This window comes from Talpa occidentalis, unplaced genomic scaffold (genome assembly GCF_014898055.3).
Source record: "Talpa occidentalis isolate TD23 unplaced genomic scaffold, MPIMG_talOcc4v2.1 talOcc4.6, whole genome shotgun sequence".
NCBI lineage: Eukaryota > Metazoa > Chordata > Mammalia > Eulipotyphla > Talpidae > Talpa > Talpa occidentalis.
Window position 1 is genome coordinate 603,487 of NW_023604972.1, and position 26,333 is coordinate 629,819.

General features: G+C 50.8%; 2 protein-coding genes across 4 annotated transcripts in view; both read right to left on the minus strand.

Annotated features, from left to right (window-relative positions):
- POLN (DNA polymerase nu) overlaps window positions 1–16,262 on the minus strand; it is a 65,978-nt gene extending 49,716 nt beyond the window's left edge. For all 3 annotated transcript variants that reach the window (XM_054688491.1, XM_037530646.2, XM_037530647.2), the window contains exons 1-5: window positions 16,231–16,262; window positions 14,189–14,333; window positions 5,216–5,295; window positions 3,251–3,682; window positions 438–631 (exon numbers count right to left, since the gene is read on the minus strand). In XM_054688491.1, the coding sequence (XP_054544466.1) occupies window positions 438–631; window positions 3,251–3,682; window positions 5,216–5,295; window positions 14,189–14,327 (845 nt within the window). In that variant the 5' untranslated portion in view covers window positions 14,328–14,333; window positions 16,231–16,262. The remainder of the gene's footprint in view (window positions 1–437; window positions 632–3,250; window positions 3,683–5,215; window positions 5,296–14,188; window positions 14,334–16,230) is intronic.
- HAUS3 (HAUS augmin like complex subunit 3) lies at window positions 14,344–25,433 on the minus strand. Its single transcript, XM_037530648.2, has 4 exons — window positions 24,578–25,433; window positions 23,834–24,290; window positions 22,878–23,106; window positions 14,344–16,634 (listed from the first exon to the last, which is right to left on the minus strand). The coding sequence occupies exons 1-4, from the start codon at window positions 25,431–25,433 to the stop codon at window positions 16,392–16,394; spliced, it is 1,785 nt and encodes a 594-aa protein (XP_037386545.1). The 3' UTR covers window positions 14,344–16,391.
- Window positions 25,434–26,333: the final 900 nt, after the last annotated feature.

Consider the following 26,333-nt stretch of genomic DNA (forward strand, 5'->3'; position numbering starts at 1 on the left):
CCAGTTAGCGCCGTCCTGTTTTCATGTGCTCATAGAAAATTTCTAGAAGATTTTTCTAGAGTTTATTTTTTAAAAAAAGATTATTTATTTATACAAGCACTGGGGTACAGTCAGAAGTGCAGGAGGGTGAGAGAATTCACCAGAGCCAGAGCGGGGAGCAGAGCAGGCAGAAGGACCGAAGCACACTGCTGAGGGGAGCAGCGGGCGGCAGGAGAGGTCTGCGCGCCATGTGGGACCCTCACCGGCGGCCGGGGATCGAACCGGCACTGCAGAGGCTGTGGGCAGCTTCGCAGCCCAGCGCTCAACCACTGCCCAGCGCCACCAGGGGAGGCCCTTTTCTAGAGTTCAAATAACTAAAACTGGAGCGTGGGAAACTTTAAATTAGGGTAAGGCAGGCATGTAAGCAGGACTGAAGGTGACAGGGGAGGATTTCTTACCTGGCAAACCGATCGCGTGCCTCCTGTTCCTGGCTCCAAGCAGAAGCGCGCTGTGTCCTCACATAGAAACATGAGTCACAGAGCGCAAGGCCTTCCTGCAGGAAACGGCCAGAGGCTGGGGCGCCCAGGGGCCCGCTCCCTCCTGTGCGGCTCTGCACTGACATCACAATTCCTTCAACAGAGGAGAGTGGAGCCTGCGAACACACAATAAATTTTCAGAATCAAACGCATAACGTATTAGAGAAAATATGTCATGTTTTATAATTGCACAGAGAGGAAAAAGGTCTGAAATTCAGCTTGTAAATAAACAGCTCTTGGAACGACAATCGGGGCCAAAAGTCGTGATCTTGGGGCCTCCCCGGTGGCGCAGCGGTTGAGCGCTGGGTTGCAAAGCTGCCCGCAGCCTCTGCAGAGCCGGTTAGATCCCTGGCTGCTCTCCAGCCACCGGAGGAGGGTCCCGCATGGCGCGCAGACCTCTCCTGCCGCCCGCTGCTCCCCTCAGCAGTGTGCTTCGGTCCTTCTGCCTGCTCTGCTCCCCGCTCTGGCTCCGGTGAATTCTCTCACCCTCCCGCACTACTGACCTGTACCCCAGTTCTTGTATGCATGAATAAATATATCTTTAAAAAAATCTAAATTTACCATCTTTCCCATTTAGCCAGTGGTAGTATAGTTCAAAAACTACTCTAAGAATTATATTGTTTTCTGGGCCTCCCCGGTGGCGCAACGGTTGAGCGCTGGGTTGCGAAGCTGCCCGCAGCCTCTGTGGCGCCGGTTCAATCCCCGGCTGCTCCCCGGCCACCAGAGGAGGGTCCCGCATGGCGCGCAGACCTCTCCTGCCGCCGCTGCTCCCCTCAGCAGTGTGCTTCGGTCCTTCTGCCTGCTCTGCTCCCCGCTCTGGCTCTGGTGAATTCCCTCACCCTCCCGCACTTCTGACTGTACCCTGTGCATGTATGTATAAATCAATCAATCAATCAATCTTAAAAAAAAAAAAGTTGTGATCTTGCTTTCCACTGGGTCCCTTCCCCGAGTAACATCATAACAGATGTCTTCATGCAATACAGAAGGAAATAGACAGAAAGGCACATAAATCTTAAAGGAAGACCCAAACCACCCTGATTTGCAGAAGTCAGGAAAGTCTGCGTAAGAAGCCAAAAGGAATCAACAAAAAACAACTGTATTTCTATGCATTAGCAACAAACATGTAAAAATGAACCTAAAAAACCAAATTGCCACATACAAACTAGTCCCCAAAATGAAAGACACAAATCAACAAGACGTGCACAGCGTCTGTCAACTATGACACCCTGCGGAAGGCCTGGAGAAGACCTGAGTACAGACAAACCGTATTTTTGACTTGACGTGTTGGACGGGAGAACCTGTTTAGAGCAGGCAGGTGTGGGGGTCCTGGGGTGCCCCTCACGCTGGCCGGTAAACATCCCAAATTAATCCACAGATTCAACACACAATGGGTCAAAAATCCAGCTGAATAGTTGCAGAAATTGACAAACAGATTCCAAAATTTGTATGGACACACAAAGGAACCAGAAAACAGTCTTGAAAAGTCAAAGTTCTAAGGTTTGCACCTGCTGACTGGAAACCCACTCCCGAAGCCGAAGGCCACCAGAGGGCGCGGCGTGATGCGGGGGCAGTCGCACACATCAATGAAAGGAACTGAGCCCAGAAACCAGCCTCATGTTCACCGTCCATCGAGTTTTGATCCGAGTGCAAAGAAGGAAGTGCAAAACGGAAGAACTTTTTCTCTGGGGTTTAGAAAATACCCGCCGTGTGCCCGGGCGGACTCAGCCCTATGCCACTCCACCCACGAAAATTAACTCAGCATGGGTCACCGACCCAACTGTGCGCACTGAGCCGGTGAGCTCTGGAGGGAAATGAGTGACACCTCCCGAGCTGGGACAGGCAAAGCACCTGCACTCAAAGGGAAACGTCGATAAAGTTCATCCAATTTTAAAAAATCATGCTTCAAAAGACACTTAAAAATTGAAAAATGGGGCCTCCCTGGTGGCACAGGGGTAAAGACACAGACCATGAAGCTGTCCGCAGCCACTGCAGCACGAGTTCCATCACCAGCCAGGGAGCTGCCCACATGGCACAGCAGACCTCTCCTGTCTCCCCGCTGCGCCCCCTCAGCAGTGGATTTCAGTGGATCTGCCTGTTCTGCTCCCCACTCTGTCTCTGGGGAATCCTTTCACCCCCTGCACCTCTGGCCTGTACCCCAGCTCTCATATGTATCAATAAATAAATCTTTAAAAAAAAAAAAAAAAGGGCCTCCCCGGTGGCGCAGCGGTTGAGCGCTGGGTTGCGAAGCTGCCCGCGGCCTCTGCGGCGCCGGTTCGATCCCCGGCTGCTCCCCGGCCACCAGAGGAGGGTCCCACATGGCGCGCAGACCTCTCCTGCCGCCCGCTGCTCCCCTCAGCAGTGTACTTCGGTCCTTCTGCCTGCTCTGCACCCCGCTCTGGCTCTGGTGAATTCTCTCACCCTCCCGTGCTTCTGACTGTACCCAGTGCATGTATAAACAAAACAAACAAACAAATAAAGAAAGAAAGAAATAAAACATGCCTCTATTAAAAAAAAAAAAAAAATCTTTAAAAAAAAAAAAAAAAAAAAAAAAGAAAGATGCGTTGAGGCCGGGAGGTGGGGGTGGAGGCCTCTTATGGTTGCGGCCACAACGGGAACGGTGAGGCTGCTCTAGAACCATCTTGGTAGTTTCTCAAAGAGGCCAGGAGAGGCCCCGCATGACCAGGCACCGCCTGCCGGGGGAGGGGACACTGAGGCCGGCGGCCAGCGCTGCTCACCGACCGCGGGGCCCCCAGCTGGGTGGAGCCGTCCTCGAACACCAGCGTGACCACCAGGGCATCGGCGCACTGGAGCCTGCCCATCAGCTGGCTCCTCTCAGACTCGCCCAGATGTCTGACATCACAGAAACGGCTTTCGGGTGCTCCTGTGTCCCCAGGACCGAGGGAGGCATCCACCATGTCGGCGTCCCCATTCCATGCCCCACGCCGGCTGGCTGTCTCCGATGGGCTGTTCCATGGAACACTTTTTCTCTTAAGATTCACGCCGTCTCTAGCCACACCACTTGTATCTTCCTTTAGGAGACGCCTGCTCTCACGCTCCATTTTCTGTAGAGCAGAAGCCTCTGGACTGCGCCGTGGAGTCAGACAACTGGAGGGAGCCAATGAGCTGAGGCTCTTCTGGTTTTGCTCTGTGGGTCGGATATTGGGGTCCTGAGGAGAGAGTTTGATGGAAGCTTGTAAAATAATTAAGATTCTATAGGAAAATAATTAAGTGTCTGGCTTGTAAAATAATTAAGATTCTATAGGAAAATGAAAACTATTTCACTGGGATATGGATTTATGAAACAGATCTTTAAACCAAACTAATTTCTGGGGAAATTCCCCTAAGGCAAAATGGGGACATATTGTCTATGATCGAACTTTCTAACGAAACCAGGTATCATCTTCAAGAGCATGGTTTTCCTCAGTCCCGTCAGGGGTGCACATCTTGCTGGTGAGTTTGTTAAAGGGACGGCTGTGGGTATCAAGTAGACTTTAGTGGAAATGTTTTAAACGATGATATAATTTTCAAGATGTCAATATTAATATGCCGGAAATCATACCCTACGAAACTTTTTTTAAATGTCACCTTAAAATATGTCAGGAAGCACAATGTTTTTCCATATTCTTTTGTGAGAAAGGGAGTAAAAGCTTGAAACTCCTGCCATAGGGATCTGAGCAGCTGGAACAGCACTGAGAAGTCATTTTCATTCCCTGACAAAGGGCAAAGGGGCCTCTCCTTGCCCGCCCTGAGCGCTCAGTGGCCAGCCCCACACCCACCCCCATTTGGCCACAGGGAGGTAATTCAGAGGAAGGTGCATCTGGTTACATTTGATCACAGTAGTTTACTGCAGAATCCACACTTGCAACCCCTGAGCTGCTGCCCCCACTGGTTCATGTACAAGGTCTTGAGTGATAGGAGCCCTTCCTCTCTCTCCCTTCCAGTCCAAACCACATATTTCACTCATGTGAACTTTGTACCCTTCCCCTCTGTGCTTCCACGTTCTCTTCCCTTAACCTGAAAATGGTCTCAAAGCCCCTCCTTAACTCCGACAGTGGGCCTCTTTGGGTTGATCACGTCCTAAGCATCTCTCAGATCTCAACTCAGAGGTAACTCTCACACTGTGGAAAGGCATCAGAGTCCTCTCCTCACCACCCAGGAAAAGCGCAAGAGCTAGACTAGACTAGCTCCCGAGCTTCCCAAGGCACCGGCATCGACCAGCCCCTAGCAGGCCGTCTGTTGGGCTCTGCTGTGCGTCCTGTCCTGCCCGCCCCTCTACAACTGAACAAGAAGCTCCTGGACGGGCCTCTGCTGGTGGCGCAGCGGTTGAGCGCTGGGCTATGAGGCTGCCTGCAGCCTCTGCAGCGCCGGTTCGATCCCCGGCCACCGGTGGACCTCTCCTGCCGCCCGCTGCTCCCCTCAGCAGTGTACTTCTGTCCTTCTGCCTGCTCTGCTCCCCGCTCTGGCTCTGGTGAATTCTCTCACCCTCCCGCGCTTCTGACTGTACCTCGTGCTTGTATAAATGTATGCATGTATGTATGTATGTATGAATAAATAAATCTTTAAAAAAAAAAAAAGGAAGCTCCTGGAGCTGAGGACGCCTTCCCCACCATTATACCCATGCTGCTAGCACATAGCAGACAACAGCACCTGTGGAACCATGTCGATTCTGTTTAGAATAGTTTGTATTTGCAACAATTTACCTTTTTTTCAAGTAACTGGTTTTGCCCATCTTGAAGTAAAATTGAATCTTGAACACTGGCTATGTCTGCCCCTTCTGCAGCTTTTAAATACATGCAAAAGAAACACGAGGCATTAAAGAAACTTCGAAATCTAAGTCATGATTGGCTAGATATTGAAAATAGACTCTAATCATGCTAATTTACTTACATAAAGCAACGTAATGAAAGTCACAACCAAAATGTGTATTTCCATTGCAATAAACATTTACGTAAAGTAGCTTCAAATTAACTGGAGACAGACCATGAAAATGTTCATTACAAATTAGTATTTGCATCTGAATACTTGATTCTGAAAAATCCAAGGTCAGCATTTTACAGAAACCTTACAAGTATTAAAGATTTGAAGAAATTCTAGACTGAGTGACACTGCAATGCACCGGTGCAGTGAGGCGTCATTAATACAGACTTCTGAGTTAGAGTAGCTGGCACAATGCTGGGCTGAGCAGTTAAGTGAAGGAGCCCCGGCCCAACGCAGGAACACGACTTGGGGGTGCATGCTCACAACCCCAACGCGACCCTGTACAGTGCCCATGATCACCACAAAATGCTATGTGGGGGCGTCTCATGGTTATGATAGAAAAATAATTATACTTAGGATTTAAATTTAACAAGAAAGGCACTTGAGGACAACTTAAAAATCTTATGAAATGGCATAAAACAAGATCCTTACAAAAGGAAAGAAATAGCAAATAGCACTGGAGCATGCACAACACATTTAATTCTGCCAAATACAGAGTTAATGCAATTTCAATTGGAGACCCTACAGAGCTCTTTATTTTTTTAAAATAATTTATTATTATTTTTTAAAGATTTATTTATTTATACAAGCACTGGGTACAGTTAGAGGTACGGGAGGGTGATAGAATTCACCAGAACCAGAGCGGAGAGTAGAACAGGCAGAGTGACTGAGGGGAGCAGCGGCGGCAGGAGAGGTCTGCGTGCCACGTGGGACCCTCGTCCGGTGGCTGGGGATCGAACCGGCGCTGCAGAGGCTGCGGGCAGCTTCGCAACCCAGCGTTCAACCGCTGCACCACCGGGGAGGCCCACTTACAGGGCTCTTTAAATTAAAAAATACAACTTCAAATTACAAATGAAATACCAATTATTTGAATATAGACAAGGAAAGTAAGTTCAAAAAAAGAGAAAGAAGGAAGTCTGGCCATGGGCCTCCCTGGTGGCGCAGGGGTTAAGTCGCAACCTACGAAGCTGTCGGCAGCCACTGCAGCATGAGTTTGATCCCCGGCCAGGGAGCTACCCAGGGTGCAACAGACTTCTCCTGTCCCCCTGCTGCTCCCCTCAGCAGTGTATTTCAGTGGATCTGTCTGTTTTGCTCCCGATTCTGTCTCTGGGGAGTCCCCGCACCTCTGGCCTGCACCCAGCTCTTGTAGCATAAATAAGCAAATCTTAAAAAAGAAAGACAGGGATTGGGCCTCCCTGGTGGCGCAGCAGGTTGAGCGCCACACTGTGAAGTTGTCCGCAGCCTCTGCAGCGCGGGTTCGATCCCGGCCGGCCAGCGAGGGTCCCACATGCCGCAGCAGACCTCTCCTGTCTCCCCCCACCCCGCTCCCCTCAGCAGTGTATTTTAGTCCGTCTGCCTGTTCTGTTCCCTGTTCTGTCTCTGGTGAATCCTTTCACCGTCCTGCGCATCTGGCCTGTACCCTGGTTCTTGTATAAATAAATACATCTTAAAAAAAAAAAAAGACAAGGATGAATCTCTCCGGGTGTGCGTGGCCACATGTGGACACGTGCAGGCATGGTCCCCAGAGTCTGACGCAGGTGAGGGCTTGCATTGTGAAGGCTCTTGGGGTTCCGTCTGGGGCAGTGAGGGAAGGACAGGGTCAAATCAGGCACTCCAAGGTCGGCTCCGGCCCTGGCAGGAACTGCAGTGTTCAACTGGGCCTCGAGAGCTGGGCCTTTCTGCCCCAGCGGCGCCCACACTCGCCCCAGGAAGGGTGTGCTCCCGGGCAGAGTCTGCCGCGGGGCCGCCAGTCACCACGGGTCAGCCTTCGGAGGCACTGCAGTGGCCAGCCGACAGCACTGCCCCCGTGGGCCCGCGCCCAGCAAAGGCGCCGGAGCTGAGTCTCGACTCTTGGCTACATGCTGAGGCGGCTCCTTCAGGATGAGCTGGGCCTCCTCGGGACAACCGCGTGAAAGGAGGGCGACGGGACAAACGCCTCCCTTCGTGGCTGCGGCGGCCCCGAGACGGCAAGTGACACTCGTCTCCCCCGCCCCCCCCACTGTAAGGCGCCTCCCAGGCTGAGCACCCCTGCCTGCCGAGGCGACCGAGCCCAGGGCCCCGGGCCCCATGCTCTTCTCAGGCCCTGGCCGCTGCCCTGGCCATTAAGCTTGGGCAGGGCCAAGGCAACGGATCCCAAGGCCGGTGTCGATGCACCTCCAGGCCCCACCACACAGCGGCAGTCCTGACCTCCGCCAAGCAGGCCGCCCGGCAGGAGGGAGCCTGCGGCCTGCCCAGAGGAACTCGACTGACTGGTGCGGCAACAGCTCGAACCTGCCTGCCGGGCCCCTTCCCGTCCCTGGGGCTTCCTCTCCCAAGCCAGGCCCTCCCCTGCAGGACCCGGGCTGGGCCGGAGGTCCCGCCCCCTCTGCTGCCAGCCCCCGACGATACACGCTGGGCGCGCACACCAGCCACGGGCGGACAGTGGCAGACTGTGCCCGGGGATCTGCCCTCACGCCGGCCCGGCCTCAGGCCACCCTGCGCCCCCGCAGCCTGGCTTCAGGGTCCACGGCTGTGAGGCAACCTGGGGGTCCCATGTCCACAGCTGTGCTATTCTCGGGGCCCCGCGTCCAACGTGATGCCCAGCAGTCCCTCCCGTGAGCAGCAGCTCTGAGCCGGGAGCCCCTGCAGGTAGGAGGGGCCGGCCTGGCCTGCAGCTGCAGTCCTGGTCTCGGGAGTGGGGGCGGCACATGGGGTGGCTGTGGTGACACTCCGCCAGGGGCTCTAGGTGAGGCCTGTCCTCCGAGGCTGGTGCGCTAGTAGGGACGTGCATCAGGCCGTCGTGTGAAGACCGGCCACATGCCCCGTGAGTGAGCGAGCGCCCGCCCCGGGTGACCCCGGAAGACCAAGGCATGGGGCTCGGGAGATGGGGAGCGTGTTCCAGGGGAGCCCTGCCTGCCCCGCCTCAGGGGCTTGCCTTCTTCGGGGTTCTCTTTATTCCTTGGCAGTTCATCCCAGGGCTAGTCAGTCAAAACTCCCCTGCTCACGTCGCTCCAGGAGTTCCGTGCCCGCCACCATGCCCCCCCCCGCCCCAGGACTTCTGGGACTTAATGGCAGGAGGGAAGAGACGGCAGTCCCTAGGGAGCCTGCGTCATTGTCAACAGACACCTCTGCAGTCCTCAAGCGAAGGGGCGGGGGTCAACGCAGAGCAGCCCCCTGTGGCCCCGAGGGTCTCTGGCGTTCACCATCTGATCGCGCGGCGCCGTCCCCACCCGCGCCTTTGGATCGGGCCTCTGGCTGGCTGTGGGGTGGCCGCCCGCCAGCGTCAGGCCTCGCGTCTTCTCTGGAAGGCCACGAGGTCAAGACCACGCGCGGGGCCTCCTCTGTGGGCTGCCGGGGCTCGCCCTTTCGCCTGTCTCCTTCCCAAGCACCTTCTATCCCCAGCCCCGGCGCCCAGTCCCCTCGCCCTCCCTCCCAGACCCGCGCCACTGACCCGGTAGCCCGGGGGCTGCTTCCACGGCGAGGCCAGCACCGCCGTCCGAGAGCAGGTTCCAGCGGCCGTTCTTGTTCCAAACTCGGACAGGTCATCGGTGCCAGGCTGCCCGAGGTGAACCCAACACCCAAGCCCCACGTCTGCTTCCGCAGGACCCCGGGACCCCCGGAGGCAGGTTCGACACCCCGGGAAGCAGGCTGCGCTTGTACACGGGGAGCTTACTGGAAGGGGGGGCTTTGGGGAACGCTGAAATGTGACAGTCGCAGCAACGGCCTCAGCCAGCCCCACAGGAGGAAGGGCTCGAGCGGCACGGCGCCGTGGAAAGACCGGAGCCGGGGGTGGCTCGGCGGCCAGAGAGGGGGCAACGAGGCATGAAAAAGCCTGAATTAAGAAAACGCCAAGTGAACCCCGTGACTACATGAGGACGGGGGAGGTTTCTAGACCAATTCTGCAGAGAACAAGGCCGGCAGCTGAGCTAACTGCAGTCACGGCGCAAGGCCGGACCAAAGCGGCGACCGCATGAAGGGGCACAGTGGCCAGGCGGCTGCAGCGAGCGCCGTGTGACGGGAATGAAGGCCCGTGCCAGGGCGCGGGCAGCAGGCCGGCACACCGCCGGGCACCAGGCCTTTGTTGATCTGATGAAAATAAGGGTGACGTTTATCCAGACAGCCGCGACCACAGCGAACAGAGATTTAGTTGTTTATGTTCCTGAAACAGCGAAGATTTCGAGCAGGCGGTCGGAAGAGACACACGTCACATGAATGAACGAACACTCCGACACTGACCTTCGGGCCCCAAGCTTTGCAGTTCATAAAGATATTTCAGTTTTACTAGAAAACACCACATTCACGCCTGAGCTCTGGGAGTGAAAGGACTGCGCTGACCGTGTACCCGGAACGGAACGCTGTCGCCCGTCGGGAGAGACAGGCAGCGACATTCCCGCGCCAACGCGCTCCGTCACATGCACGGTCCCGGGCGGACACCAGGCCCGCTGCCAGCCCCGGAGCCCTTCCAGCTCGCCGCCTGCCGCCGCGCTCCCACCGGACAATAAAATGAGCATGAACATTTAAATCAGACGAATCCAATTCTGAATCTAGTTCAAAGGCGCCTGAAGAATTAAGATAAAACCCGAACTGACGGCCACAAGACGCGGCGACGGCTTCAGTAACCACCAGCTCACGTCCCCCCAAGAGCCGAAGCAAGTGGTTTCGGCGGGGGTGCAGCTGTTTCATGGAGCCTTCCCAGCCCCGGCGGCCTCTAGCACACCCTCTGGGACACTGTATCACTCGCGGGGTCGGTGAGGAGTCATTTCAGGTTCCAAATAGCGTGAAGCCAGCTCGGAAGCAAGTCGGATGTTCCCGGGCCTGCCGGAAAGGGCACACCCCGCTGCACGCGCACCCCGCTGGCCGCAAGGAGGTGTAGCCAGCTTGTCAGATCAGGTCAGCCCCGGGTGTGGCAGACAAAGAGCAACCACTGCCAAACAGATCTTTGGGGCAATTAAAATGCCCGTGATTAAGAAGCAGTAGCCTTAACCATCAGGGTAAGTTTACTTCAAACGGGAGAGGGCTTTGACTCCGAAGGCAATTTTGAGATGCTGGCAACATAAACGGCAGTTACATGGACTTCCTCCTGCTGTTAATTAAAGCGTATTTTAAGTTTTTTCAACTTTTGTACTTTCACAGCAAAGATCTTGCTGCAAGAAAATAGTCTAGTCTTGGCTGAATGTGTATCTAACAGATCAGAAAATCAGATCCCAAAGTGACATTAATTCTGCTTGTTTTTTTAAAGTTTTATTTTTTATTTATATATTTAAAGTTTTAAAAAGATTTATTTCTATTTATTTATGCATTTAAGAGCTGGGGTGAAGGCTAGAGGCATGGGGGGTTTCACCAGAGACAGACTGGTAGCAGAGCAGGCGGATCTACTGAAATACACTGCTGAGGGGAGCAGCGGGGAGACAGGTGGGGTCTGCTGCACCATGTGGGTAGCTCCCTGGCCAGGGATCCAACTCGTGCTACAGCAGCTGGCGATAGCTTGATAGCGCTGAAACTTGAACCCCTGCGCCACCAGGGAGGCCCTGTTTGGTTTAGTGTTTGTAAAAGCAAATATTGTTCCATCGATTTCTATACTTTGTTGTGGTATCTGTTATAAAATGCTTTCAGAAAATAAATACTGACTTACAACATTTTACTTGTAAGGAATAAGGATTTGACACAGCAGCTCAGTGAATGGCAGTCCAGGAGTCAATTAAGGTTTCAAGCCTAGCATCAAATTCATCAATAACCCAACAGCAACTGAACTTTGACTTACTCTCACATAAAGTGAAGACTACCACTAGTGGGACTCCGCAAAAGTGGTCCCAAGACTCCTGCCTCAAGCCCTTGTGTAACACCCTCCCCTTGAGTGTGGGCAAGACTTATGGACTCACTTTTTTTTTTTTTAAAGATTTACTTATTTATTTATACAAGCACTGGGCACAGTCAGAAGCGCGGGAGGGTGAGAGAATTCACCGGAGCCAGAGTGGGGAGCAGAGCAGGCAGAAGGACCGAAGGACACTGCTGAGGGGAGCAGCGGGCGGCAGGAGAGGTCTGCGCGCCGTGCGGGACCCTCCTCCGGTGGCCGGGGATCAAACCAGCGCTGCAGAGGCTGCGGGCAGCTTCGCAACCCAGCGCTCAACCGCTGCGCCACCAGGGAGGCCCTGGACTCACTTCTAACAAAGAAAATACAGGAAAGGAGACCGGGCATTTGTGATTGTGCTGTGTGACCAAGGGCAGTCTTGCTAGGGAAACTCCCTTGCCAACTCTGGAGAGCAGCACAATGCAAGAACTGTGGGTGGTTTCCAGGCAATGGCCAGTTAGGGGCCTACAGTCCAGGGGCCTACAGTCCAGGGGCCTACAAGGAACTGCATTCTGCCCATGACCATGGCAACGTGGGAGAGAATGCTCCCCCACCAGTCACAGGCAAGACCCCAGCCTGCAGAGGACCCAGGTGAGTTGTGGCTGGGCTCCCGAGCCGCAGATACTGAGATAATAAACAGGTGCTAAGTCACTAAGTTTGTACTAACAGTATTGTTCTACATCAACAGGTAATACAGAATCCTTATATAAACTCCAGTATTTTTCCAAATTCCAGTATCAGAAAGTAATCTGACAAAAAGTACTATCAGGCCTCCCCGGTGGCGCAGCGGTTGAGCGCTGGGTTGCGAAGCTGCCCGCGGCCTCTGCAGCGCCGGTTCAATCCCCGGCTGCTTCCCGGCCACTGGTGGAGGGTCCCACATGGCGCGCAGACCTCTCCTGCCACCCGCTGCTCCCCTCAGCAGTGTACTTCGGTCCTTCTGCCTGCTCTGCTCCCCGCTCTGGCTCTGGTGAATTCTCTCACCCTCCCGTGCTTCTGACTGTACCCAGTGCTTGTATAAACAAAACAAACAAATAAACAAACAAATAAATAAAAACATGCCTCTATTAAAAAAAAAAAAAAAGTACTATCATAGCTTCACCCCCATTATCTTTTCCATAAATTTCTGAAAACTAGGATTTTGCAGGCTATTTAGGAGTAGGACAGGAGAGTTCAAGTGATGGGCTTACTGCCATAAATGAGTTTCTAAGAAACTCATATTACAGCTACCAGAAGCGTTTTAGCCTTTTGTTTGTTGGTTGGTTTTTTTTAAAAAGATTTATTTACGTATTTAAAAACAAAGAGAAACCCCACCAACTGGGAGAACATTTTTGCACCCAACACTAATGATAAAGGACTGATCACAAAAATCTGCAAAGAGCTGATGAGACTCAACAACAACAAAGAAAATAATCCAGTCAAAAAATGGGCAGAAGAGCTAAAAAGAAACTTCTCTGAAGAGGAAATGCAAATGGCCAACAGGCCTATGAAAAAATGTTCAACATCACTTGTCATCAGGGAATGCAAATCAAAACTACCATGAGATACCATCTCACACCAGTGAGAATGGCACATATTAAAAAAACTAGCAACAACCAATGCTGGCGAGGGTGTGGAGAAAAAGGAACTCTTCTGCACTGTTGGAGGGAGTGCAAACTGGTCCAACCACTGTGGAGAGCTGTGTGGAGATTTCTGGACCTACTAAACATAGAGCTTCCATAGGATCCAGCAATTCCACTCCTAGGTATTTACCCAAAGGACACAGAAACATCAATTCCAAAGAGCACCTGCACCCCTATGTTTATAGCAGCACTGTTTACAGTAGCTAAGCTTTGGAAACAACCCAAATGCCCAAAAATAGATGACTGGATCAAGAAGATGTGGTCCATATACACCATGGAATATTACTCAGCATTCAAAAAAGATAAACTCATGCCATTTGCAGCAACATGGATGGTGCTGGAAGGGATCATGCTCAGCGAAATAAGCCAAAAAGAAAAAGAAAAATACCGGATGGTCTCACTCATAGCAGGAATCTAGAAAACTTAAATAAGGGACCAGGAAAATGAATATAAGAAAGTGAAAATCAAAATCAACAAAAAACTATGAACCAGAGACACTTTTTGGGGGGTGGGGGACGGGAGGGGAAGGATTGGGGTCAGAATGGGGCGTTTGCAATTGTATGGGGGAATATAAAAATAAAATTTATTATAAAAAAAAAAAAAAGATTTATTTACGTATTTATACAAGCACTGGGCACAGTCAGAAGCGCGGGAGGGTGAGAGAATTCACCAGAGCCAGAACGGGGAGCAGAGCAGGCAGAAGGACCGAAGCACACTGCTGAGGGGAGCAATGGGCGGCAGGAGAGGTCACATTTGTGAGCACATCAGCTCCTGCATATGTCATCACCACGTAGAGACATATCTCCTGATCTTTGCCACGAGTCTATTTCTGTGGTGTATGATAGACTTGTTGACAAAGGCCCCTTCTTCTGTCCACCAGGCACAAGAAGCAAACACCATATTCAGTTTCGATGACACAAGGCTAGATAAGGGGCACCAGGAAGGAGCCCATTTATTTGGTTTAAAAAGTTGATCCAGATTCTAAGGAAATGCTTGCCAGAAATGCCTGGAACACGGCAGAGCTAGGTTTTAAAAGCAGTAAGAACCGCGCGACTGTGAAAGTTAGGACGAGAACCTCAGCGATCACGACATGTGCGGAGGGGAAAGAGGCCTAGGCTCCCTGTGCGCAGGCAGCACTTCCCCTTCACGAGACAAAGTCCTGCCACGCAGGTTGCTGCGCTTCATTTTCAAATCTTAGGCTTATGAATAATTTTCTTAACATGATAGAAAAGCTCATAAAAATTACTCACTCTTTTCACTCTCTCTCCAATTCTTAGACTCCACTAAGTGACCTGAACGCATAGCGGACATAATCTTCTGAGCAACACTGGAGAGTGGTTTCGTACAGAGACCAAAGCCTACAAATGCCTCATAATTTTCCATTTTCATAATAGCCTAAATGTAAGAGAAACATAATACCCATATATTAAGATTTCAAAACAGATTATTTGAAACTTTTTATGTACTGAGACTTTCATAAAAATTGATACTATATTGGTAATTGAATGAAATAACTATCAATTATGAGGTAAGACAAAAAAGGAAAACAAAACAATTGTGGTATTATGGTAAAAAAGAAACAAAGTAGAGAGTTATCTTCTAGTTAACTGATTTTGAAACAAGTAATCTACTCAAACACTTCCTGAAATTTGAAAAACAGCTGCTATAATCTAATATACAAATGTAATAAAAAATGTTTTGACCGACTTTGGCCACGGCTCCACAGTGGCCCCGGGTTTGAGTGGGTGAAGGCATGGGACAGTAGAAATCACAAACAGTTGGTGATACATTAATATATGGCATTACTTTACACAGAATTTGTTACCATGAGCAAAAACACCACATTATTGGAGAAAATTTTAAAATAAATTATTCCAAGGTAGATGAGGGAAAAAAAAAAAAGGAAAAATCATCCTTGAGGAACTGACAGCAAAATTTACTGCTACAAAATTGTCAAGTTAAGATCTACTTAATATAAAATTTTGAATAAATGTACAAATAACAGTAATGAACAAAAAATATTTTGTTCAGGGCCTCCCTGGTGGCGCAAGGGGTTGAGAGGCAACCTATGAAGCTATCTGCAGCCACTACAGCGCGAGTTCGAGCCCTGGCTAGGGAGGTGACCCAAATGCCACAGCAGACCTCTCCTGTCTCCCCGCCGCTCCCCTCAGCAGTATATTTTGGTCAGTCTGCCCACTCTGTCTCTGGTGAGTCCTCTCACCCCGCCCCCACACACCTCTGGCCTATACCCCAGTTCTTGTATGCATAAATAAATCAATCTTTAAAAAAAAATTTTGTTCAATGGATTACAAAAACGAACAAGGCTCATCTGACACTTCATCTCATACCCATTTTCTGATCATTATAGCTGGAAAAGCCCATGGACCACTTGAAGTTCAGACTGCCATTTCATATTAAAAGCAGCTAACGGGGCCTCCCCTGGTAGCGCAGCGGTTGAGCGCTGGGCTGCGGGGCTGCCTGCAGCCTCTGCAGCGCCGGTTCATTCCCCGGCCGCTGGTGAGGGTCCCACCCAAAAAAAAAAAAAGCAGGTGACATATTCTTGGAGCAGGAATATTCTATGTCTTTTCTGTCCTCTATCAAAGCTTACATGATAGGTAATACAAGGCCACAAGTGAACTCAGGAAGCATTTGATGTAATGACTGATAAATTACTTTAAATTATTGTATATCAACTCTTAAAACAATTTCTATTTAACCAAATACTATACTTCTATCCCAATTAATACAACCATCACTCAAGTATTTTCACTCCAAGAAACTAATTAAAATTGCATCATACATCTTGTAAGCAAGCACTTCTACATAGTTGTAAAATTTCATTTTAAAGTCATTTGTAATGTGTAAGTCTAAAGTCTAAGCACTTTGACTAAAGTCAAAGCACTGTTGAGATCTACCTTGCAGAAATTTTCAGTCCCCAAGATCCAGTTTCTAAAATGAACAATGGTTAATTGAGCTCTGACATTCTTTGTGGTTTAAATAGGAACATTAAAACAGTCTCAAATCTTAGAGTAAGAATTATGGGGGAAAACAGTTTGAGTGGCAGTATTTTACTTTATAGTCAAAGTATCTGGCTATTCCATATTAAGGTAACCTTTAATAATCCTGATTCAAAGTTCCACAAATTTTTAAAACATGTAACAGTAGAAACATGAATTTAAAAAACCTAGTATAAATAGCTATTGTATAAAGAAGAGAGATATAGCTAAATTGCATTAAAAAATACTTGCACTATATAAAGTTTTTTACTCTCTAAGTTATCAGAACTATGTACCTCCAAGCAAATGATCAACTCATAAAAAGCACTGGTACTTCGAACAAATGTTATGTTATGTAAGGAAAAAACAGCTGATAGAATACTTCACTTTAGTAGTATTTATTATTTGTATCCTCCTAGTATATAAAACTTTATAACACAGTACAAGTAGTGAAGACTCAGTTTTTAGTAATTTCTAGACCAATGGTCTTAATCTTTGACTGATTTTCTAAATTTTCCACAATATCTTTCAGGTAATTTTCATCTTTTAAGAAATATACATATAATTTTCTTTCCATTTGAAGGAGCTTATTAGATTCCAACATTTTTCTCTTTGTTTTCACATCAGCAAGAACATCAGTAAAAAGATGATTGAGCTTATTCAGCTGTGACTCAACTTGATGAAATTGCTCCGTTAACTCCTAAAAGGAAAATAAAAATGCTTTTAATGCAAAAGTTCTATCTATAATAACAACTGTAAACTTAAAAATGTAATTTACAAGAATTAAATCATTTAATAGTTATTCTCACAATGTTAACCAATAAATAAACTTCAATCAAAAATCCATAGGTTTAGTAACAAATTCTACATAAGATAAATTCTGACAGGAAATTTTCAGTAACTCAAAGCAAATTCTTACGTCCTGAAGAATACTTCGTATGTTAACTGTTTCGCATCTTCATATATATTCAACAAATATGCCAAACACAGCTGTACAGACTATATATACAAGAATGACCACTACCTCCTCCACTAAGCTTACATTCTGCTTTACTAATCAAACCCTATTTTAACCTAATCTGTTTACTCTAGACATAGGAGGAGTCTTGAAATGTTAACAACTAGCAACAAAGGGCCTCCCCTGTGGTGCAGAGGGTCACAGCAGGTTGAGAACAGGGCTGTGAAGCTGTCCACAGCCTCTGCAGTGCAGGTTCGATTCCCGGCCGGCCAGGGAGATTCCCACACGGCCACAGACCTCTCCTGTTTCGCCAGCAGCTCCCCTCAGCAGTGGATTTCAGTCAGTCTGCCTGTTCTGCTCCCCACTCTGTCTCTGGTGAATCCTGTCACCCTCCCGCGCCTCTGGCCTGTACCCCAGCTATTGTATAAATTAAAAATAAGTCTTAAAAAAATAAATTTGCAACAAAAGAGAATGACCTCAACAAAAACTCCATTTTTTTTTCCTTTTTCACATTTTTAAAAAAAGATTTATTTATTTATTTATACAAGCACTGGGTACAGTCAGAAGCGCGGGAGGGTGAGAGGATTCACTAGAGCCAGAGCGGGAGCAGAGCAGGCAGAAGGACCGAAGTACACTGCTGAGGGGAGCAGCGGGAGGCAAGAGAGGTGTGCGCGCCATTTGGGACCCTCTCTGGCGGCCGGGGATCGAACCCGCACTGCAGAGGCTGCGGGCAGCTTCGCAGCCCAGCGCTCAACTGCTGCGCCACCAGGGAAGGCCCTCTTTTATCACATTGTTACAAAAGGGAGAATTACATGACATTCAACAATCCTGATTTACCATGTAATTTTTCTGCTTAAGAACCAAGACCTGTGGGGCCTCCCTGGTAGCTCAAGGGGTTAAGATGCAACCTATGAAGCTGTCTGCAGTCACTGCAGCACAAGTTTGATCGCAGGCCAGGGAGCTACCCATAGGACACAGCAGACCTCTCCTGTCTCCCTGCTGATCCCCTCAGCAGTGGATTTCAGTCAATCCGCCCATTCTGTTCCCCACTCTGTCTCTGGTGAATGCTCTCACCCCCCGCCCACCCCTCTGGCCTCTACCCCAGTTGTGTGCGTAAATAAATAAATCTTAAAAAAAAAAAAAAGAAAAAAGAAAAAAAAAAAAGGACCGACATGCCAGACCCCTCACATTTAATAAATTCCAGTGTCTCATTATCTAACATTAAAAGTAGCTTATTATTGAGTATCATGTTTTTCCAACCAAATATTCTACTCCTAAAATTTTTCAGCCAGTGTTACCAAAGAGGTTCAGGAACCCTCTAGCTCCAACTACTTCAGACTACACAGCTTCTCAGCATAGTAGGAGGATGATCTCTGGGGCTCACTTCACATTACTCAATCTCTTCAAAAGGAGCAGAAATCAGCATTTCAAAAGGCTCCTGGTGATTCACATGTATGATTTCAACAACGACTGCTTAACACCTGTCAAAGGCCAGAAAGCGAATCTTCTTAAACCACATTAAAAAAAAAAAAAAAAATTCTAGGGCCTCCCCGGTGGCGCAGCGGTTGAGTGCTGGGTTGCGAAGCTGCCCGCAGCCTCTGCAGCACCAGTTCGATCCCCGGCTGCTCCCCGGCCACCAGAGGAAGGTCCCACATGGCGCGCAGACCTCTCCTGCCGCCCGCTGCTCCCCTCAGCAGTGTACTTCGGTCCTTCTGCCTGCTCTGCTCCAGCTCTGGCTCTGGTGAATTCTCTCACCTTCCCACACTCCTGACTATACCCAGTGCTTGTATAAACAAATAAATAAATCTTTAAAAAAAAAAAAAAAACTTAAAAAAAAATTCTAGCTGTGCTATGTGGTCTCCCCTTGGAAAAACTTGACCACTATGAGAAACAATTATCTTTCCCTTAATTGCAACTGAATGCTAAAGATCTTGACAACTGCTAAAATAATACTCTTACAGATAGTGGAAAAATATGCAGCTTCATAAATAGTAAAATACAAGTTAAAATTGATAAGGATGGGATTTTATTTCTCATGGAAAAACAGTAAATAAAGATACCCAATAAGATGATGGGTATATTAGAGATACCACATATCTTAGTGATTTGAGGATCCAATCTTTCACATTTTAACATATCTGAAATCAATATGCTTATGATCAAGAACACATGACGTTACTGACCAGACACACACAAGATATGCTTTTAGCCAACATATTCTTCTAAGATTCATTTTATTGTGGTAAGAGCACTTAACATGGAATCTTTCCTATTAACAGACTTGTAAGTTTACAATAGAGTATTGTAAACCGAAGGGATAATGCTGCACAGCGGATCTCTAAAACTTACGCATCTTGTGTGACTGAAATTTTCTACCTATTGATTAACAAGTTTACATTTCTACTTCCCAGCCCCCTGCAACCACCATTCTGTCTGCTTCTATGACTGAAAATGGTTATTTCATAATTCTAAATAAAAAGAGTTAAAAAGACACATTAAGTGAAAGCAAAAAGCATATTATCTTACACATATTAATCAAAGAAAAGATGGCATAGGAATATTAGTATCAGACAAAAGAACATTAAGACAAAAAGCATAACAGGAACAGAGGGTAATTATGTAATGGTAAATGATTGCAATTTAAATGCGCCATAATAATTCACTACAATTTTAACCTTAGATATAATTTTTAAGTCTTAAAGGAAAAACTGATGAAACTAAAAGGTTTCAGATACTACCATCACAAGATTTTATGCAATTATCTCACAAAATCATTAAGATTTCTTAAACTAATCAGATATCACTTGACCCCCATGAGGATGAGCAATACATATTATTAAAAGAGACAAAATAACAAGTTCAGGCAAGGATGTGGAGAAACCAGAACCCTTCCCACCACTGATCTGATCGCTGATCTGATCGGAGGTAAATGGGGTGGATGCCCTGGACAACAGTCAGGCAGTTCCGTAAAAAGTTAAACACAGGGCCTCCCCTGGTGGTGCAGGAGGTTGAGCGCAGCACGGTGAAGCTATCTATAGACTTTGTGGTGCGAGTTCGATCCCCGGCCGAACAGGAGCTATCCGCATGGCTCGGCAGACTTCTCCTGTCTCCCCGCTGCTCCCCTCAGGAGTGTGTTTCAGTCTGCCTATTCTGTTCCCCACTCTGTCTCTGGTGAATCCTCTCAGCCTCCCACACATCTGGCCTGTACCCCAGATAGTGTATGCATGAATAAATAAATCTTTAAATTTTTTTTTTGAAGATACATTTATTTATGGGCCTCCCCTGGTGGCACAGCGGTTGAGCACTGGGCTGCGAAGCTGCCTCTGCAGCGCTGGTTGGCTCCCCGGCCGCCGGCGAAGGTCCCACATGGCCACAGACCTCTCCTACCGCCCCCACTGCTCCCCTCAGCAGTGTATTTTGTCAGTCTGCCTGTTCTGTTCTCCGCACTGGCTCTGGTGAATTCTCTCACCCTAACTCGCTTCTGACTGTACCCAGTACTTGTATAAATAAATTAAAATCTTAAAAAAAAAATTCATGTATTTATGCATACAAGAACTGGGGTACAGACCAGGGCTTTTTTTGGGGGGGGGTAAGAAGATTCACCAGAGACAGAGTGGGGAACAGAACAGGCAGATCGACTGAAATACACTGCTGAGGGGAGCAGCGGGCGAGTCAGAAACAGTCTGCTGAGGCATTTGGGTCACCTGCCTGGCCGGGGATCGAATGTGTGCCGTAGTGGCTGCAGTGAGCTTCATAGGTTGTGTCTTAACCCCTTGCGCCACCAAGGAGGCCCCAAATAAATAAATCTTTAAAAAAAAAAAAAAGTTAAACACAGAATTACACGATCTGGCAATTCCACTCTTAAGGAATATGTCCAAAAGAAGTAAAAATGGGGCCTTCCCTGGTGGCGCCGGCAGTTGATCCCTGCGCTGTGAAGCTGTCTGCAGTCTCTGCAGTGCTGGTTCGATCCCAGCCAGCCATGAGGGTCCCACATGGCACAGTAGACCTCTCCTGTTGCGTCTGCTGCTCCCCTCAGCAGTGTATTTCGTCAGTCTGCCTGTTCTGTTCCCCCCTCTGTCTCTGGTGAATTCTCTCACCCTCCCGCGCATCTGGCCTGTACCCCGGTTCTTGTATAAATAAATCTTTAAGAAAAAAAAAGTAAAAATGAACCAATACTTATTCACCAATGTTCAAACAGCGTTATTCACAACAGCCCAAAGGTGGAAACAAATCAAACTCAAGTGTCCATCAACAGATAACATATATCTATATATATGATAGACTATAAAAGCCACAAAAAGAAATGAAATCCTGACACGTGCTGCAACATGCTTGAAACTTAAAAATATTATGCTAAGTGAAAATAAATCAAACCAAAAGGACAAATACAGAATGATTCCACTTCCAGAAGCCCCTAGAGTAGGGAAAGTCACAGAAACAGAACGGATCAATAGGTGAGATGACCAGGGCCTCCCCGGTGGCACAGCAGGTTGAGCGCTGTGCTGTGAAGCTATCCACAGCCTCTGTAGCGCGGGATCCATTCCTGGCCGGCCAGGGAGAAACCCACATGGCACAGCAGACCTCTCCTGCCTCACCCGCTGCTCCCCTCAGCAGTGTCTTTGATGCATCGGCCTGTTCTGCTCCTCACTCTCTTTGGTGAATTCTCTCACCCTCCCGCATCTCTGACCTGTACCCCAATTCTTGTATAAATAAATAAATCTTTAAAAAAAAAAAAAGGTTAGATAACCAGAAGCTGCCTCCTAGAGAAATGGGGAGTTATTGTTTAACGTGCAGAATTTGTTTGGGATGATGAAAAAGTTCTGGAAATGTGTAATGTCCACATTTGCATAACATTATGAACATACAGTCCAGGAATACATATGTGTAAAAGAATTATAAATGAAAGCAAGCACATAAGGGAAGGGGAATTCTGTTAAAGAGACAAAGGCTATCCCTAAGTGTACACAGAGGATTTTAAAGATATAAGGGCAGGGCCTTCCCTTTGCACTCTAATTTTGACTTTTTTCTCTTCTCTTTCACCTTTCTACGCCTTTTAAAAATGTTTTGGCTCTTTTTCCATTCATGCTAAATCTGGAAGTAGCTTTTTAGAATTGAGGTTGGTGGCATGAAAAAGCCTGTATATAGGCATTTATGTTTGTATTTCTCACGTTCAGTCACCATTATTTGATGCCTTGTTTTAGATTTGTGGCAGGAAGTTTAACTACAGCAGGAAGTTTGTTTTTGTTTTTTTTTTTAGATTTATTTATTTATATAGGAGCTGGGGTACAGTCCAGAGGCGTGGGAGGGTGAGAGGATTCAGCAGAGACCGAGCGGGGAGCAGAACAGGCACACTGACCAAGTTCTGCTGAGGGGAGCAGCAAGTTGAGTGCGCAGGCAGTTGAGTGCAGTGCTGTGAAGCTGGCTGCAGCCTCTGCAGTACGGGTTCAATCCCGGCCAGCCGGTGAGGGTCCCACATGGCGCAGCAGACCTCTCCTGTTTCCCCGCTGCTCCCCTCAGCAATGTATTTCGTCAGTCTGCCTGTTCTGCTGCCCCCTCCGTCTCTGGTGAATCCTCTCACCCTCCCACGCATCTGGCCTGTACCCTGGCTCTTGTATGTATGAATAAATACATAAATAAATAAACAAATAGAGATAAATAAATAAATAAATCTTTTTTTTTAAAAAAGCCATAAGGGCATTCCTTTATTTGCTAAGGTAGCTTAAAAAATTTCAAGGGTGGTTTTATTATTTCTTCATTCTTAGCATAAATATTGTAAGTTCTCTCATCTAAAATATTTTATTGACTTTTAAAATCTAAAACTACCCGAGAAACAATTATATGTGAAAAGAAAGTAGGAGATAAATAAAGTTTATCTCAGTGCAACAGAATTTGGGATAATATTTTCCTCATGTTAACATTCCCTTTGACATCCTTTATAATGAACCTTTTGAAAAGCATTTTTTAATTATTATGGCAAGCACCCACCTGATTACTAAGCAAAAGCTGCTTTCCTCCTTGATACAAAGCATCACAAAGCATGTCCACATCATTATTCAGCTTGGAAAGAAAGGAAGAATGTTCACGAGTAGAGATTTCCAATTGATTTTGTGCTAAAGAAACAGCCTGTTTTAATTTCTGAGCCGCTTTCTCTAGGTTTCCATGGGTCATAAATAATTCTTTTTTCTTATTTTCTCCTTCTAAAAGCTCGGAAAGCCTAAAATGTAAAAATAAAAACAGGAAAAAATTCTCAAGTAAGTAGTTTTCAAAATTATAATCTATACTATACAGCACACCTTACTTTACCCTTCTTCACAGATATTGGACCTCTGACAAAATGAAGGTCTGTGGCAACCCTCCCTGGGTCAAGCAGGTGTAGGCTGCCATCTTCCCAACAGTGTGTGCTCACAACCACGTTTAATGAAAGGAGTATGTTGATTTTTAGACAATGATACTGAATACTCCTGCCTCGCTTGCTGCTCCCCTCAGCAGAACTTGGTCAGTGTGCCTGTTCTGCTCCCCGCTCGGTCTCTGCTGAATCCTCTCACCCTCCCACGCCTCTGGACTGTACCCCAGCTCCTATATAAATAAATAAATCTAAAAAAAAAAAAAAAAACAAACTTCCTGCTGTAGTTAAACTTCCTGCCACAAATCTAAAACAAGGCATCAAATAATGGTGACTGAACGTGAGAAATACAAACATAAATGCCTATATACAGGCTTTTTCATGCCACCAACCTCAATTCTAAAAAGCTACTTCCAGATTTAGCATGAATGGAAAAAGAGCCAAAACATTTTTAAAAGGCGTAGAAAGGTGAAAGAGAAGAGAAAAAAGTCAAAATTAGAGTGCAAAGAATGTTTTACACTTCCAGGACTCTACTCCACACACCAGCGTTTTGTGAGGGCAGAGAGAAAAGACTCACTAAAGAAACAAGGAAACGCACCTGTGGGCAGAATAATCCTTGGCCTCGATGGCATCCCTCGGGCTTGCCTGCCGCCACCCTGCCGCGTCGGCCAGCAGGTCCACGCGGCGGCGCAGCGCCGCAGTGCTCTGACTAAGCTCTTGAACCAAATTTTCAAGTTGCCGATTTATGTCCCCGTGTTTCCTCAATTCTACTTCAAAGGACAGCTGTAGAAGCTCAAACGAGGCCTTCTGCTTGATCAGCTGACTCAGGACGAACTCCTGGGTGGCTGTGGAGGCGTCCTGCTCCGCCAGCTGCAGGTCGGCGTCGCCCCTCGCGACCGGCACGTCGAGGCACCGGGCGCTCTCCTTCGCCACCGCGGGCAGCCGCGCGCGCTCCACGCGAGCGAGCTCGTCCTCAAGGCTGACAACCTCGCGGCTGAGGCTGGAAACGTCTGTGTCCAGAGCATCCTCGCCGGCGGCCTGCGCGGCGAGAGCAGCTCCGTGTCACACGCCGTGAAGTTAGCAGAGAAGCTGCTCTGCCTCCCGCATCCAGGGGGCGGGGGGGGGGGCGGCGCTCACTCAGGCCGAGACGGACGTTGCGCGGGAACCGGCCCGGCTCCCCAGGCGCCCTCGTCACGCCGCTTTTCCCCGGCGAAGCCCCTCCGTGCTCCGCGGCGGAAGCTTCGCTTCGCGTTTCCTTCAACTCACCCCCGGGCTATTCCCCCAGGCCGGGGCCCGCGCCCGCCCCGCGCCCGCCGCCCACTCACCTGCCGGCCGAGGCCGCCGAGCGTCGCCTCCGCCCACTCGACGCGCGCCCGCAGGCCCCGGGCGCCGGCCTCCAGGCGCGCGAGCTGGTGCTGGGCGCAGACGCAGGCCAGGCGCAGCCGCGCCATCTCCCGCCGGCGCTCGTCGGGGGCCCGCGGGGCCGGGGGCCGGCCGCTCTCCCCGCCGCCGCCGCGCCCCGCCGCCTGCCGCGCGCCCGGGAGGAGGCGGCGCTGGGCGTAGGCGGAGAGCGCGGCCGTGCTCCGCTCCTCCTGGCCGAGGAACCGCTCCAGCGAGAGCTGCGAGAAGAGCGCGCGCGGGCCCGCGTCCGCCGGCCTCCAGAGCGGCCCGAGCCGCGCCACCGCGTCGGCGACGCCCCGCAGCTCGCGGCCGACCCCGGCCCTCGCGGCCTGCGCAGCGGCCCGGCCGCGCCTCAGCGTCCCCGCCGCGGCCTCCTCCTGGGCGCCGAGCCGCGCGGCCCGGGGCGCGGCGGCGGCCGCCAGCAGCTGGCTCCGGTTGCGCCGCTGCAGCTTCAGGCTCCTCAGGCTCTGCAGGGCCCGGGCCTGCTCCTCCAGGGCCGCCAGCTCCCCGGCCCGCACGGCCCGCGCGCCCGGCCCCGGCGCCCCGCAGGCCCGCAGCGCCGCGTCCAGCGCCGCCCCCTCCAGCACCGGCTGGCCCGCCGCGCGCAGGGCGCCGAAGGCCCGCAGCTCCGCCCCCGACAGCGCGCTCCGCGCGCCCACGCGCCCGCAGAACCAGCGCAGGAAGGCCGCGTCCTCGGCCGCCTCGAACAGCCAGTCGAAGTCCGCCGCGCAGAGCCGGCCGGCGCCGGGGTAGCGCAGGGCCCGCAGCGTCTCCACGAACTCGCTCCCGCCGCTCATGGCGCGGCCCGGCCGGGCTCCCCGCGGGGAAGCGAGCGAGACGCCCCACAGGCCGCGCCCCGCGCACGCCGGCCTCCCGCCGCCGCCTCCGACACTCCGGGCCCGGCGCGGCGCCCGCAGCCCGCCCCGCCCCGGCGCGTGGCCCGGACGCCCGCCGCCCAGCCGCGGGAAAGGGGAGGCAGCGGCGCCCGGACGCGCAAGGCCGGCGCTCACCTCAGGGCGCCCGGCCGCCGCCTCAGGAGCCCGCCGCAGCCGCCGCGCCGCAAAGGCTCACGGGAGCACCGCCACCGCGCGCGCGCAGACGGCCGAGGCGGGGCCGCGGCGACCGTCTGCGCAGGCGCGGGACCGCCTGCGGCGGGGCGAGGCGGGGCAGGGCCGAGCAGGAGCCGCTCCGCCCCTGTCGACGCCCGCGCGCAGGGTGCGAGCTGGTTGGCCCCCGGCGCGGCGCGGCGCGGGGCGGGCGGCGCGGGGCGGCGCGGGGCGAGGGCGGGGGGGGGCGGGACGGGCGGGGCGGGGCGGGGCGGGGCGGGCGGCGCGGGGCGGGGCGGGGCGGGCGGGGGGGGCGCGCCGCGGAAGCCGAGCTCGCGCGCCCGCGGGGCCGGAAGCCCGACCTGCGCCGGCCTGGGGGGGGGCGGGGGGCGTGAGGCCGCGCGGGGCCCGCCTCTGGCCGACGCCCCGCGCCCCCGGCCCGCGGGCTGCGCTGGGCGGGGCGGAGCTCGTCGCCGCTTCCCACCCGACGGGCGGGGTGGTCCGCCCCGCCCGCCCCCCGCAGCGCGGCCCCGACGGCAGAGCCCCCGGCGGCGCCCCGGCCCGGCGCCCCCGCCCGACGGCGCCCCCGGTGTGCGCGGCGCGCCCTGCCGTGCGCGGGGGCGCGGACACGAGCTTTCCGCCGGCTCCAGC